Source organism: Setaria viridis, chromosome 3, assembly GCF_005286985.2.
Source record: "Setaria viridis chromosome 3, Setaria_viridis_v4.0, whole genome shotgun sequence".
NCBI classification, from domain to species: domain Eukaryota; kingdom Viridiplantae; phylum Streptophyta; class Magnoliopsida; order Poales; family Poaceae; genus Setaria; species Setaria viridis.
Genome location: NC_048265.2, coordinates 4,916,601 through 4,929,749, shown reverse-complemented (window position 1 = coordinate 4,929,749; position 13,149 = coordinate 4,916,601). Strand labels below are relative to the sequence as shown.

Below are 13,149 nucleotides of genomic sequence, written 5' to 3'. Positions count from 1 at the left end.
TGCACTAGCTAGCTCGGCAATGGTGCATAATTTCTTGTGAGCATTTTAGCATCATGCAGATGTCCCATTTGATCGAAAGTTCTTTGCTCATTAAGTCTCAGTGTCACTATCTGATCAATCTGATCAAGATTGCTCATTGATTCAATTGCCCTAGGAATCTGAGTTTACTGGAAATAAACTACATGATCGCAACTGTCCTCATCCTCTGCTTTACCCTTTTTCCCCTTGCCCAACTCGTGTACTGTTTTTGTCCCGGCAATGGTTCGGTTGCTGCCTTTGCAAGCTAGCAGCTCTCCACCTTTCAAGCAAGGAATTAGCCGAAGCAGCCGGTTGTGGTTGCAAGCACGAATCCAAGGACCACAAAAGTGGCCAGAGTTGCTGCAATATTGTTACTGCTTTTATTACTTTAATGATGCCACAGATTGTAGCCGCCTACTTATTTTTTTTCTGTGGTGTGTTCGAGCCACAAAAACTAAAACTCAGAGGGACCTACGACATAGCAACTGCACTAACACGCACAGCTTGCAGTGCAAGGATGATGTTAGTGTTACACAAGAATGTACAAGCAGTATCGGTGAACACTGCTCCATGCCCCATCTCTGGAAAAAGCACTGAAGAGTTAGTTGGAGATCATCAGGATGTGACGATTCTCTGTCGCCAAGATCGCGTGTCGCCGCAACGATTGATCCGTCGCGTTCGAGTGATTTTGGCAGCGCCTTTCCTCCGCAGCCTTCCTGCCATGGAACACGGCTTTCTACCACCACTGGGATTCTGCGCCATGTGTGCCTTTTCAGTGCTTTGCAAAATGTTTCTGGTACGCACCCAGCAAATTTCATCAGTTTCAGTTTGGAGGGTCGTTCAAATAAGCAGATCTTTCCATCTGCTGCAAACAAATTCAGACGAAACAGTTCGATTCCTAGTGATACGAAAAGTTTGCAGCTGGTTACCGGTTCTTCGGTTACAGCCCTGATAGAGACAGGGAGATGGGTGTCAAGCTGAGCCCTCCAAATCTCCCGTATCATGGATAGTGAAGCGGTCACATGGCTACCTTTATGGCAGACACTAACCCTCACACGACTTCGCATTACCCAACCAGAAAGGCCATCACGTCACTTAGATCCATCTAACGCGCTGATCGTTAACCATATCTTAACCGAAAACGCCATAAATGTTGGCTTTACTCTGACATCAGTAGTCTCTGATTTTTTCAATTATCTGATGACCCACAAGTTTGGCTGGCCCTTCACTTGAAGCAGACATTTTTCTGGATCCCCAGAAGCAGCATGTGCAGCACTTCACAGTGCTAGATTCCACGGGATCTTCTTGAATCTGAATTATGAAGTACCAATTCACTAATTGAGCTCAACTCGCATGAGCTCACCTCGTAACCTATGTGCCCAACCCTATGCTGTGTGATCAGAAACAACAAACAAACATTCATCACATGTATTCATCTCTGAGCTCTAAGCTAATCGATGGCCCGGCACGAGCAGCGTTTTGTTCGCACTCCCCACATGAGCACCAGCACGAGCAGAGACAAAGCGGCAATCATGGATGCCAAGCTTCAACAAGTTGCCGATCGAGAAGAGCATGTGCTCCGTGTTGGAATGAGGCCGCCGTACGGTTGCGTGGGTTCTTTCATGCAACCGCGCGACATGGACGTGTGTGTTCTTCTCGGCTGATCTGGCTTTGGCGGAGGCATCGCTGCAGATGAATGGGTGGCAATGGCATGGCATGACGCCTTGTGGATGATTGAGGGGGGAGGTGACAGGGTTTTGCATGGCACACTTGCACTCGGGCATGTTGCTCTAGGGGTGTTCGTGTTCTGCAGGACCATTGGGACCCCGCGGATCACAGCGACGTATATGGTATATCCTGTGCCGTTTATGCCGATATGAAAAATCAAGATTTTGATTTCCAGTTTATCATTTTTTCCCCCAAAGAAGTAAGACAATAAAACCCTGAGGCGAAACAGTAAGATTTCAATATTACTTGGCCTCTACCTTGTGTTAAGTAGAGAGTTTCGGGAAGCTTCATGAAACTAATTATATGAAACTGGTGCAAAATTTCTGTAAAATTGACAGCATCGGTGGACGCACCTTGAGCTGTAGTTGCACAGATCACGCAACAAAAATAGAACGGATCGATTCACATCTCGAGCACACCGTGCAAGAAGGGGAAAATATTGATGTACAAGTGAATTGCCCATATTTCTCTCCATTTGCCTATCCTTTTGGCCCAGCCCACTCTCCCGCCGTGTCCAGCCTGGCCTGTTTTCTTTTTCGTTTTCATCGGCCCATGACAACCCCCTGCACATCCTACCACCCATGAGCCGAATAAAATATTTTATTTCTAATATATAATACCACCCACTGAAGACTGAGCAAATATAATGCTTGAAATCGTCACCTGAACAGATGTACTGAAGAGTATAAACTTGGGGTGGACTGAATTTGGAGGAAACCAATGATCAATTGAGAATTTGTTGGAGCAAAACTTGGGGTGTACTGAAACTTTGTATTTTCCTTGGCATCATGTGAAAACTTTACAGCCATAAAAGGGTTTAACTTTTTAACCGTACTTTGTCATATATATATATATATATATATATATATATATATATATATATATATATATATATATATATATCACGATCATACAGCTAGGGGGAAAAAATCAGTGTACCTTCACTTAAGTTGCTCAGCCCAAGAACTGCTCGACCCAGCTAGCTATTGCATGCTCAGCCCAACAATTATATCCTAGCCCAACGTAGAAACACACTCTGCACCTTATCCGAGCAGCAAAACTGATGCCAGTGTCCTCCCAAACATGGTGGAAGTGAGTGGCAATGCATTCAGCTTCGTAGGAAGACAATGGCACCTCCTTTTCCAGCAATAAGAATGAGAGCAAGGCTGTCAGTCAGTCTGTAACCTCAACCACCGGTCCACCGCCATGGCTCCATGTTAGTAACTCAGTACACGTGCGCATTCATAACGGGCACTAATATAAAGGAGCAATCTGTATTAACTGGACCTGAGTAACTGAACTGTCGAAACCATGTAGTTTAACGGTCTATTCAGCGTGTCAAACAAAAGAGAAGCTTAGAATTTCTTTCACCATTGAAAACAAAAAAGCATTCCTTTTTCAATTTTTCCCTTGAAGCGAACTCATTGTTCACTCCGTAGCTAATTCTTGCAAATAATCCACAACACCTTTATTCATTCATTCATTCATTCCCCCCAAGCACACCCAAACGACCTAACCCCAATGAATAAGCAACAACCAAATTAAATAACGAACCCGCATCACTCTCATTACATCCACCAACACAGCTATGAATCTTAGGATAAATGGCGATCGATCGTCCCTAATTAATTAAACAAACAGCACACACGCATCAACTCACGCACGGACGCTATCAATGAGATCCCCACCAAACTCTGGTGCATCAGTTCATCAGTGCTGAATGGGAGGGTTGCAGTAGGGGCCCTTGAGCCAGCCGTCGGCGATGGAGCGGTAGGCCGCCTCCGTGAGGTGGATGCCGTCCCAGATGAGGTAGTTGCCGGGGTCGGCGCAGGCGCTTGCTCCGGCCATGCCGCACCGCGCCTTGTTGTTGTAGTTGTACTTGCCCTGACCGCCGGCGCCGCAGCACACCTTCAGCCCGTACTTGAGCCCTGCGTGCATCAAGTGTTACTGGCTAATCAGCTGGCTGATCGACCGCACTGACAAACCGGCCTCGTGATGCGCGCTCGCGTGCTCCCCATCACGTGAGCTGAGCGCTAACATAATGACCTTCGTTTGAGGGTAACATGATCAAGGTATCAAACAGTGCATGGAAAGAAGGGACTGTTAGTACTAATTGCTATGAACATGTGGCATGTATTTGTATGTTACATTTTTGCTCATGAACTTTTGCTTTTGGCATCTTTGCTAATTAATTACAGGCAGCTTGGCACTGGTACTACAGTATTATATTGCGATTTTTTTAGAATATGCCACCAGGCTTTCACTCTACTATTTTATATCACATCCTCGATCATCATTTCATCATAGTAGTTGGTTGTATGATGGATAAATAATGTGCCAACTGGGGATTAGGAGGAGGTATTGATTCCCAAATAATTTGGACAAGGGTCATGCATGGTCCCCCGGGGCATAATTGACTGGTGCACACTATTAGGATGAGTCATTGGTGGGCTAAGAATCCAAAGGCAACACTTAAACATGCTAACTGTGCATGCACGTAGCTCTCTCTCTACATCCATCCATCAACATGCATGCTTTGGATCTATCCCTGACGTGGACACTGACCCGTGGGCCCCATCCTACGCTACACATTCCGTGATCACTGAGACTTCAACTCTCTCACGCCAACTGGATTCGAGCTAGGACACAAAGCTAAAGGTCTGCTGACCTCAAAAATGGGGAGGTAGGATGTGCAAAGGAATGATTTTTATGATCTTTGCCTTGCTGCATGCTCTGGACTCCAGGGATGTCAGCTAAACTGGAATATTGTTCCTACTCCAACCAGATGTTACAACACTACCCAGTAAACATGCATGCGAGAAGATTTTAACATGTCATGAAACTTTGGCCTGCGTCTCAAGAAAGCCAGACGGATCTATTGACCCAATGAAAGAAAATGCATGGGACAGAAATGTTGACAACTACAGTAGTACTCACCGAAGTTTTGAGGGGCCCTGATCATGTGGGTGACCTGGGAGTAGAAGTCGGCGTACATGATCCTGGTGCGAGGGTATGTCCTCTGCAGGCTGGCGAGGCTCCGCTTGAGCAGGGAGTTGTGGTAGGAGGAGAGGCCGTTGTAGCTCCTGAGGCAGCCGTCGCCGTCGTAGTCGGCGGCGTTGGAGGTGCCGTAGAGGGTGATGTAGATGGGGAAGCAGCCGATGGGCAGCACCCCGGGCACCACCACGTCCACCGCTCCCGACCTGATGATCGTCTCCAGGCCGCGGATGAGCTTGCTGACGACCCTCGGCACGTAGCCCCTCACCTCCGCCATGGTCCGGCCGGAGAAGAGGGCGGCGTTGTAGTCGTTGCCGCCGAACTCGCCGACGACGAAGAGCGACTTGGACAGGTAGTTCTTGCAGTCTTTGCCGCAGACGGACGGGAGGAGCTGCCGGAACCACTGGATTTGGGTGTCGAGCGGGCCGTTGTTCCAAATCTTGTCGCTGAGGCCGATGGAGTTGAAGAAGTCGAAGTTCATGGTGGTGGCGCCGATGATGGCCATGTTGGCGCCCTTCTTGAAGTCGCCGCCGGCCTTGGACGCCGGCAGCAGCGGCAGCCCAAAGTGCTCGGCTGTCATCAAGCGTTCGATTCGATCAGCTTCATCAGAATATAATTCTTCCATGGCTCTCACCCATACAGGAATTCTTGTAGTCACGTACCCAGGAAGTCGATGATGACGCGGCCATCGGAGCACCGGCCGGTGGGGCGGCCGAAGAAGGTCTCGCCGTAGGGCGACTGCCCCGTGGTGAGCCACGACGGGCACCCGCCGACGCAGAGATTGCCGGTGTCGGAGATAGAGTCGCCGAAGCTCCAGATGGCGTTGTACCGCTGCGCCGCCGCCACCTCATGCCGGAGCGCGCACAGCAGCAACACCAGCCCCAACGACAGCGCCGCCCTGCCGCCGCCGGTCGCCATCGTCCTCGCGTCAGCCGCCACCTAGCGCTCTAGCTTGGCTACCTGCCTACCCGGCCAGGGAATTACGTTACGTTACGTGCGCGGGGAAGGACGCCGCCGACGACGTAAGTGTATAGAGTGTATAGAGTTAAAGCAGCAGCGGCGACGCGGCGCGACCCGTGTCCGTGCGGTGCGGCCATGTGGATGCCCGGCCACAGGGATTTATAGGCTCGGCGAGACGGCGGTTGGGGCGTCCATGTCCCATAGCTCTGCTACCGTGCTACGTGCATGCTTCCATTTTTCTTTTTCTTTTTTTTGCGAAAAAAATTCCATTTTCTTCCCGACGCTCTTGTTAATACTTTTGCATTCACGACTTTATTTGGACCATATTATTTTTACAAATTCAATAAAGTTGCTCTGCATAATTTTTTTTGAGGATTGTTGCTCTAAATAATTTTTTTTGGTATCTCCTTTTGCAGGTGATTAGCATATTGTTAAAGGTTTCTTCTGGTCAGAAATTTCAAAGCAAAATATTCCAATTCAATTATGAGTTTATGACAGCATGGATGGGGTATTTTTTGTGATGCTTCAGGCAGATCACTCATCAGCCAAGAGCCACTTCGGTTTTCGCTGGTGGTGCATGGATTATTGAAGTATTTGATCCGAAATGTAAGGATGACAATGCAAATGGTAACTGATAAGCACATGAAGAAGCTCAGGCTGTCAAGCTGGATCACATGTACGGCCGGCCAGCAGATGGGTCCGTGCAGTCCAGGCCACTCATCATCTAGAGGATTGATGGAGAAAGAACAAAAGCAGCGTGGATTGGCGAAAGCAACGTGAAGGTGCCGTGGGAGATCGAACTCGACACGTTTCTAGCTCATGTACAGGGGGCAGGTCTCTGATTAAAGGTGACGAGTAGTTGGTGGCTCAGTGCTGCATGTGTTTCTTTCGTTTGGATTTTCGAAACGCAGTGCCTGATCTCACTAGATAGCTTCTTCGATGTCTGGGGCTTCCAAAAAAGAACGAAGAAGACAACTCTCATTAGGCTCTTGTTTCATCAATTAGCTAATGCTGTCAAGTATATGAACAAAATTAGTACCCCCTTCTACCTGGTGACGGCCACCTCCGACGGACTGTCACTAGCAGGTTGCAATTCACGTCGCTGTTCGTGTACAGAGGCATGACAAGTATATGGGACATGGCTTCGACCCTGCGCCAGCCCATTTTGGATAAGGCCGGATTCGTTTTCAGAGGTCATGGCGTCAACAAATTTTCAGCATGGACAGGAAAATATGCACGCATGCTGCTTCAGAGCTTTTATTTTATTTTTGGGTGGCAAAAGTAACTTATATGTGTGGTTGTCAAAGGGAATAAATGCTTTCATGATTTCCACCCCTTCAGCAGACCTTTCTTTTTGAGATTTCTGTATATATAGCATAAAAGAAAGTTGGAGGGAAAGTACACCCAAAGCTAGTAGCTAAGGCTATTGCTATGATGAAACAAAAGCAGCTAGCGTAGATTGAGTGCTCACCTGTAGTGCCGGAATAATATTGTATATTATTGTGCAACTATTTTAAAGTACTCCTTCAGCTGACAGCTTAGAACTGCTAGCTGCAATAATCCAGAGAACAAGAGCACCTGCAAAAGCATATGGCACCAGACAAGCCTTCCGTTTGTGCAGAAACACTGCCCACTGATCAGTACCAGAGAACCTTCCCTGCAATCCCAATCATCCAGGTCGCCACATGCATGCAAAAAGAAAAATCTATAACCTTCACTTTAGCAATGCACACGCATGGCCTTCACTTTGGCAATGCACACTCATATGCATCCAATTATTTCATCTAAATGGCATATTCTTTGTGCGTACAAATCAACACATATGGGCTGTCCAATTGTCCATGGACATGAAGATATATACAGAGCAAAACACTAGAGTGGTAGACGATTGATGGATGGCCTCAATCTGTTTTGCCTCTTTCAGTGAACCGTCAGCTGCAAGCTCACATCATCTTTTATCACCTTTCTTCAACTAGAGCTTGCGTGCACCAGTGTTAGGCAAAGTGGTGTGGTTCACTGACCTTTGCATGCATGTTCTTGCATGCCTGGACCAAAAGTTTGTTGGCAAACAGTAGGGAGCTTGTTCACTTTGTTCCACAAGGAAATATGCACGATAGCAGGGGAATAAAGGTCACTGATCCTAGATACATATCTCATATCAAAATTCAACATATAGAAAATCTTCTGCTTGCCTTGGCACCCACAAAGAACTATAATGTGCAACCCTGCCCCTCTCCTTTTTGCAAACCTTAATTCCACTCAAATCAGGACCGAAATCAGTTAGGCAGACAAAAGTAGGATCAAACCTAAACGACTTGGTTATAACAACATGCGAACAACTAGTGGATAACCAGTTAAGCTTGGACATACCCCTTGTCTGGGCTCTCTTTTCTTCGGTGCTCTGCGAGTAGCTTCACAATTAATCTTACTCCTTTTTTGCAGTGTCCAGCTCTAGGTTCTTCTCTGTGCGTCTGGCCGTGATTTGGTCCCCTCACATTGCTTGGTAGATGAACTAGAGCACTAGCCACTAGAGCTTGCGTGGGAGAACATGTTCTTTCCTTTGTTCTCTCATGTCCCCGTGTCTCTCTCGTTGGAGATTCTAATCTTTTGCGTGCATACCAGTGTGCTAGCATGAGCTTTAGTGATATGTTGAAGCATTTCAAAGCTATAGGGGAATAGGGCCTATGGTTTAGTCGTGCTCATGCCTCAACTCAGAGGTCATGTAGATGTAGCCCTTACAATTTTTTTTTAAAACAAACCAGACCGGAGAGATGCCGATTATATTAATAAAGAAGATGGAGTCCATACTAGATGAAAACATGAAAAGGAAAAATGACCCAAACACTGACAGGTTGGATTGGATTCTCAACGCATACCGCACCATGCCTTCACACGCAACTCAACTGTACAACATATCGGCCGGTTGGATTGGGACATCAACCGTCGCCGAAACTCCACTCCTCTCAATACCTCGGCAACAGAACTGAAGCCTTACCGTAGCCTGTACCACCATACACACGATCAAGAAGTCGCCAAAACCTTCTAGCGTAACCTAGCGTCGATGTTGAACCGAGAAACAGACTGCACCGCACCGAGAAGGCCACCGCCATGCAGGACCTTCCGCCGTAGTGCCGCTATAACATCACTCTCCACCTGACAGGGTGATAGCACCGAATCCAGACCTCTCGTAGGCTGTCTCGCAGTCGCCGCCACGATAACAAAACGCGCGGGGGCTTCACCACATCCGCCGTTGGATTCTACCTCTCTCTCATCGCCTCGAAGATACACCACGCGCGGGGACCTCGCCACACCCACCGCAGTACTCCACATCACGGATCCATTTCTTTTATCGTTGTCAGAGTGTTGAGCGATATTGCCCCGCTCCCCAAGATCTCTATTGATCAGCCAAGCTGCCGCAGTGTGTCTACCTCATCTCGTTGCTTCACCCTCGTACATAGCCTTCTCCGCCGTTTCAGCAAGCTAGAGAAGTTGCTTGCGCCGTCTTCCGACGATGTACTGCACTGGATAGCCCAGCTAAGTTGAGCAACCCGCCGTGGTCTGCTGCAAGCCTAGTCGTCCTACGCTACCGTTGCCGCAAGTGCCGTCCTACGAGGCAGTCCTACACCGCACTGATTGCTGCCAAGCAACGTCAGCCGCCGCGATCCGCTGCAAGCAGCCAAATCCGACAACCATGCAACAACCCCTGGCCACCACCATAACTTCGAATGCCTGCACATGGGCTTGGCAACACCCATTCAGCTCACCACGCGGCGGAGTTGCCACCCTCGGCTATGACCTCCCATGACAATGGTTCGGTAATGCCACGAATCAAGTTGGGTCTCTAGAGACGACGCCTCCAAGGAGGGCACAACACCAATGGCGCCGCCATCGCTCATCTAGGATCTGGACATGGTTTTCACCCAGAGAACCCTGTGCAGCAGGGTCGTAGTTCCAACATGACGCCCCTAACGGGAAAGACGACGTCCTACGATGCTGCCGTCATGTCCACCAGCATGAAGGCCGGTGAGGGCTTTCTCCTAGAGCAATACAATCCCTTGCTGCACATACATGGTTCGGCACTTCCGGACCACTACTACGGCAACCCGGCCGAGGCGACGCAGCCGCCGCGCCTCCACTCGCCATGTTGCCGTACCTCCACCTCCATTTCTGTCGCCGCCCTCCATCACTGCCCACGCGTAGCGCCCTCCACCGCCTGCACCTCCATGCCGATGCCGCGCGGCCGCTTGCCATGCTCCTCCTGGCCGCTGCACTCCTCCCCACCACCGCGCGCTCTCCCCACCACGCTCCTCCCGGTGGCGGTGCGCCTCACGACGTCTCATGAGTTGCCGCCAGGCATTGCTTGCGGCAACTTCTCACTCCCCATCGGCTCCGCGACGTCTGCGCCAGAAGGATGGCCTGGCACATCACGTATCACCACCATGGTGCCACGAGCGTACCCTGCACCCTTCGGCCCCACCACCACGACGGCGCCGCAAAACTGCAGACCTGCGTCGTCAACGAGGAGAAGAGAAGGGTAGCGCTGAGGTGGTGTCAGCCACCTTGCCTCCGCTCCCGCCACCAGCTGTCCCGGCGCCGGCCCGCACGCAGCCACAAGCACCTCTTTCCGAGCCTCGCGCCCTCCTCCCCGTTCACCTGGGCGGCCGCCAGGCTGGGGGCGCCACTCTCCCACTGCCGGCAGCACCCATCCGTGCAAGGTGCAGGGCAGGGCATTGCCAGCACCTAGCGCGAGGGGTAGGCTGGCCGCATCGGCACGCGAGCAGGGCGGACCGCCGTCGGCCCCATCGCCGCGGCCGCAGCGGGCGGCTAGCGACGCCATCGGCGTGTCGCGAGGGGCAGGGCAGCCGCGAGTGCCCCGCCCCGTGTTGGCCGCCACACGCCGTGGAAGGCAATATCCTCCAGGCTGCAGCCGGTGACGACCTCCACGAACCATGCGCCCTCGCTGGTGCAGTCCACGCGGGCGGTCGTCGGCCCGCCGGTGCCGTCGACGAGCCAGCCCGCGAACGGATCCGGTAGCCGGAGGGCTGGATCCGGTCCCCAAGACCCCGGATCCGCCACCCCACGCCGCCACTGTGACCCCGGCCGACGGGGCCACTCCACACCGCTCCCCCGCCTAGAAGCGACGCTTGCCGGCAAAAATGCCCCGCTACCGCCGTCCTACGGGCCCGCGCGGATTTCCGGCAGGCCCCTCTGGCGGTGGCAGGGGAGGGGGTGAGGGAGGGGGCGGTGGAGGCCGGTGGCGCGGCCAGCGCCCGAGTCACCTGAGCGGGGCAACGCGGGCGTCCTTTAGAGGATACTCCATTACGAATTTCGTCCCTTTTTTCCCTTAGCAAGCACTAGTGATCTTTTTCAAGAAATAAATATTTCCAAGTAGCCATCTGTGTTCTTGTCAAGGTGTACAGTGAGCTTGACGACCACCTCTACGATGCTGATACATGTCTTTTCTTTCGTAATTACAAGGATAGTGATGCACACAGTTGCTTTCCAAGAACATGCGTCGTCGATCTTCCAGCAAGGCGAGGATGGTGAAGCTACAATGCCTGGTCAAACCTGAGATGAGCACCGTCCTCGTCTCGCATGGCTCCACCGCGCATCCATCCAATCAATGAACCAATGCAAACCATGACCACTTGACGGCAAGGACCCCACGCAACTCAGCAATCAGAATCCAAAGGTTAGGTTCCTGTTGCAGGTTCATGTACGTATGGCATGGGAAGAAAGCTGAATGGATGGCCAAGAAGCCAACTTGGACGCTGACACTTGCAGCTCCAGGGCCAGAGGCACGAATGGCACTGGAAGCAACGGACACGGACACATGCTTTGCAAACGTGTTATCGAGGAGGAGCAGTAGTAGTATATTATTCCGCACCCGCTGATCCGCCGCCGGTGAGCGTGCGGGATCGGAGCAGCCAGTCCGGCGGCTCTCTTCTTGTGCCTTGTGCCTTTGCAGAGGCAGAGTCCCACACGGCAGCCAACCTTCCCCGTCGATTCCTGCGAGAGAAGGACAAGCCAGAGTCCACACCGTGAGCTGTAGACACACAGCATTCAGTCCCGAGGGAGGGGCTCCATCTCTATGATCACCGCTGCTTCTCATCTGCTGTTAATCTACGATGGAAAATTTTCATCACCGATCGTACATCATAAAGCAGTGTTTATGACGATTTCACATATTATCATGTATTAAGCGTCACAAATTATGCCTCGTGATGTTTTTGGCGTAATCGTCACAGATCGAAACAATCTCTGATGTTTCTAATTCGTCATAAAATAGCCTCAAGCCCGCTTAGCCCAACACAAGCCCAATTTTAGTGACGAAAATAAATGTCATAGAAATTGTCATAGATTGTATACCCATGCGACATGGCCGTTGATATGGATGGTGACATGGCTGCTGACATGGATGATAATGACGACGTGGACAATGACGTGGGTGATGACATGGCGATTGACATCGATGATGACGTGGCTAACGATGGTGACATGGCTGCTCACTTGACCGATGACGTCACTGCCACGACACATTTGGTAACAGACCCGTCTGAGAATTGGGCCCAATATTTTTGGCCCATCAGGATCAGCCTACCAAATTTAAGGTACACAGCCCATGTTAAATAAACAACCCATCAAATTTCAACCATTTTCCCAGCCCAGTTCGTCCAACAGTAAGCAATTCCAACCATATTAACAGGAGCAATTACAACCCAAAATTAACAGGAGCAATTACAACCCAGAATTAACAGGAAGCAATTCTAACCCACAAATAACAGCATCATATATATTCCCATTCAGAATCACATCAAAACAACATATCACATATATTTGTTCATCTAGCATCACTAGCAGTTCAGCATAGCATATTAGCCGATTCAGCATAGAAAAAACAAAAGAAATATTTCAAGCAAAGCTTTGTTTCCAAGATACCTTATAGATTAAATTGCACGAATCTGACTTGGTTAAATTGCATTAATCTAACTTAGCACAAGCTTAACTTTTGCATCCATCTCGATCAGCTTGATTCATCGCAGACCTGCACATGGTATAACACATGGATGGTGAGTTCAACTGGTGCATTACTTTCCTCAACAAGAATTGACTTTCCTCCATCTTTATTAATATAAAAGCAATTTGGATAACTTGTTTCTATTTACATGTGTGAACACAATTTTTTTGATATATAAAAATACAAAAGAAAACATTGTAAACTGGAAGTCAACAAGCAATCAACCATGTTCTGTTTCCCACTATATCAAGCAATCGAGCAGATAAGGTAGACAATCAATAATGACACAGCAAAGAGTCTTAAAGTTAATATGGCAATAGAAGATATGTGCGAACACTGAATGTATGCAACTTCATGTGTGTAACACAGGCTTGAGCATATCATATGGGTAATGTAACAGTAGATGATAATGCTACGGTGAAACAACTGAA

The 13,149-nt window shown here is 49.7% G+C and overlaps 1 protein-coding gene across 1 annotated transcript; it reads right to left on the bottom strand.

Moving 5' to 3' along the window:
* Positions 1-3,119: 3,119 nt before the first annotated feature.
* LOC117849847 (GDSL esterase/lipase At5g45910) lies at positions 3,120-5,842 on the bottom strand. Its single transcript, XM_034731553.2, has 3 exons — positions 5,403-5,842; positions 4,684-5,313; positions 3,120-3,674 (listed from the first exon to the last, which is right to left on the bottom strand). Exons 1-3 carry the CDS (start codon positions 5,656-5,658, stop codon positions 3,457-3,459), a joined length of 1,104 nt encoding a protein of 367 aa, XP_034587444.1. The 5' UTR covers positions 5,659-5,842; the 3' UTR covers positions 3,120-3,456.
* Positions 5,843-13,149: the final 7,307 nt, after the last annotated feature.

Excerpts from the sequence above, each read along its gene's own strand:
- LOC117849847 (XM_034731553.2), bottom strand. The coding sequence starts at position 5,658 with ATGGCGACCGGCGGCGGCAGGGCGGCGCTGTCGTTGGGGCTGGTGTTG. Across the intron at positions 5,314-5,402 it reads CGTCATCATCGACTTCCTGG|CCGAGCACTTTGGGCTGCCG; the intron begins GTACGTGACTAC and ends GCTTGATGACAG. Across the intron at positions 3,675-4,683 it reads CAGGGCCCCTCAAAACTTCG|GGCTCAAGTACGGGCTGAAG; the intron begins GTGAGTACTACT and ends TGATGCACGCAG.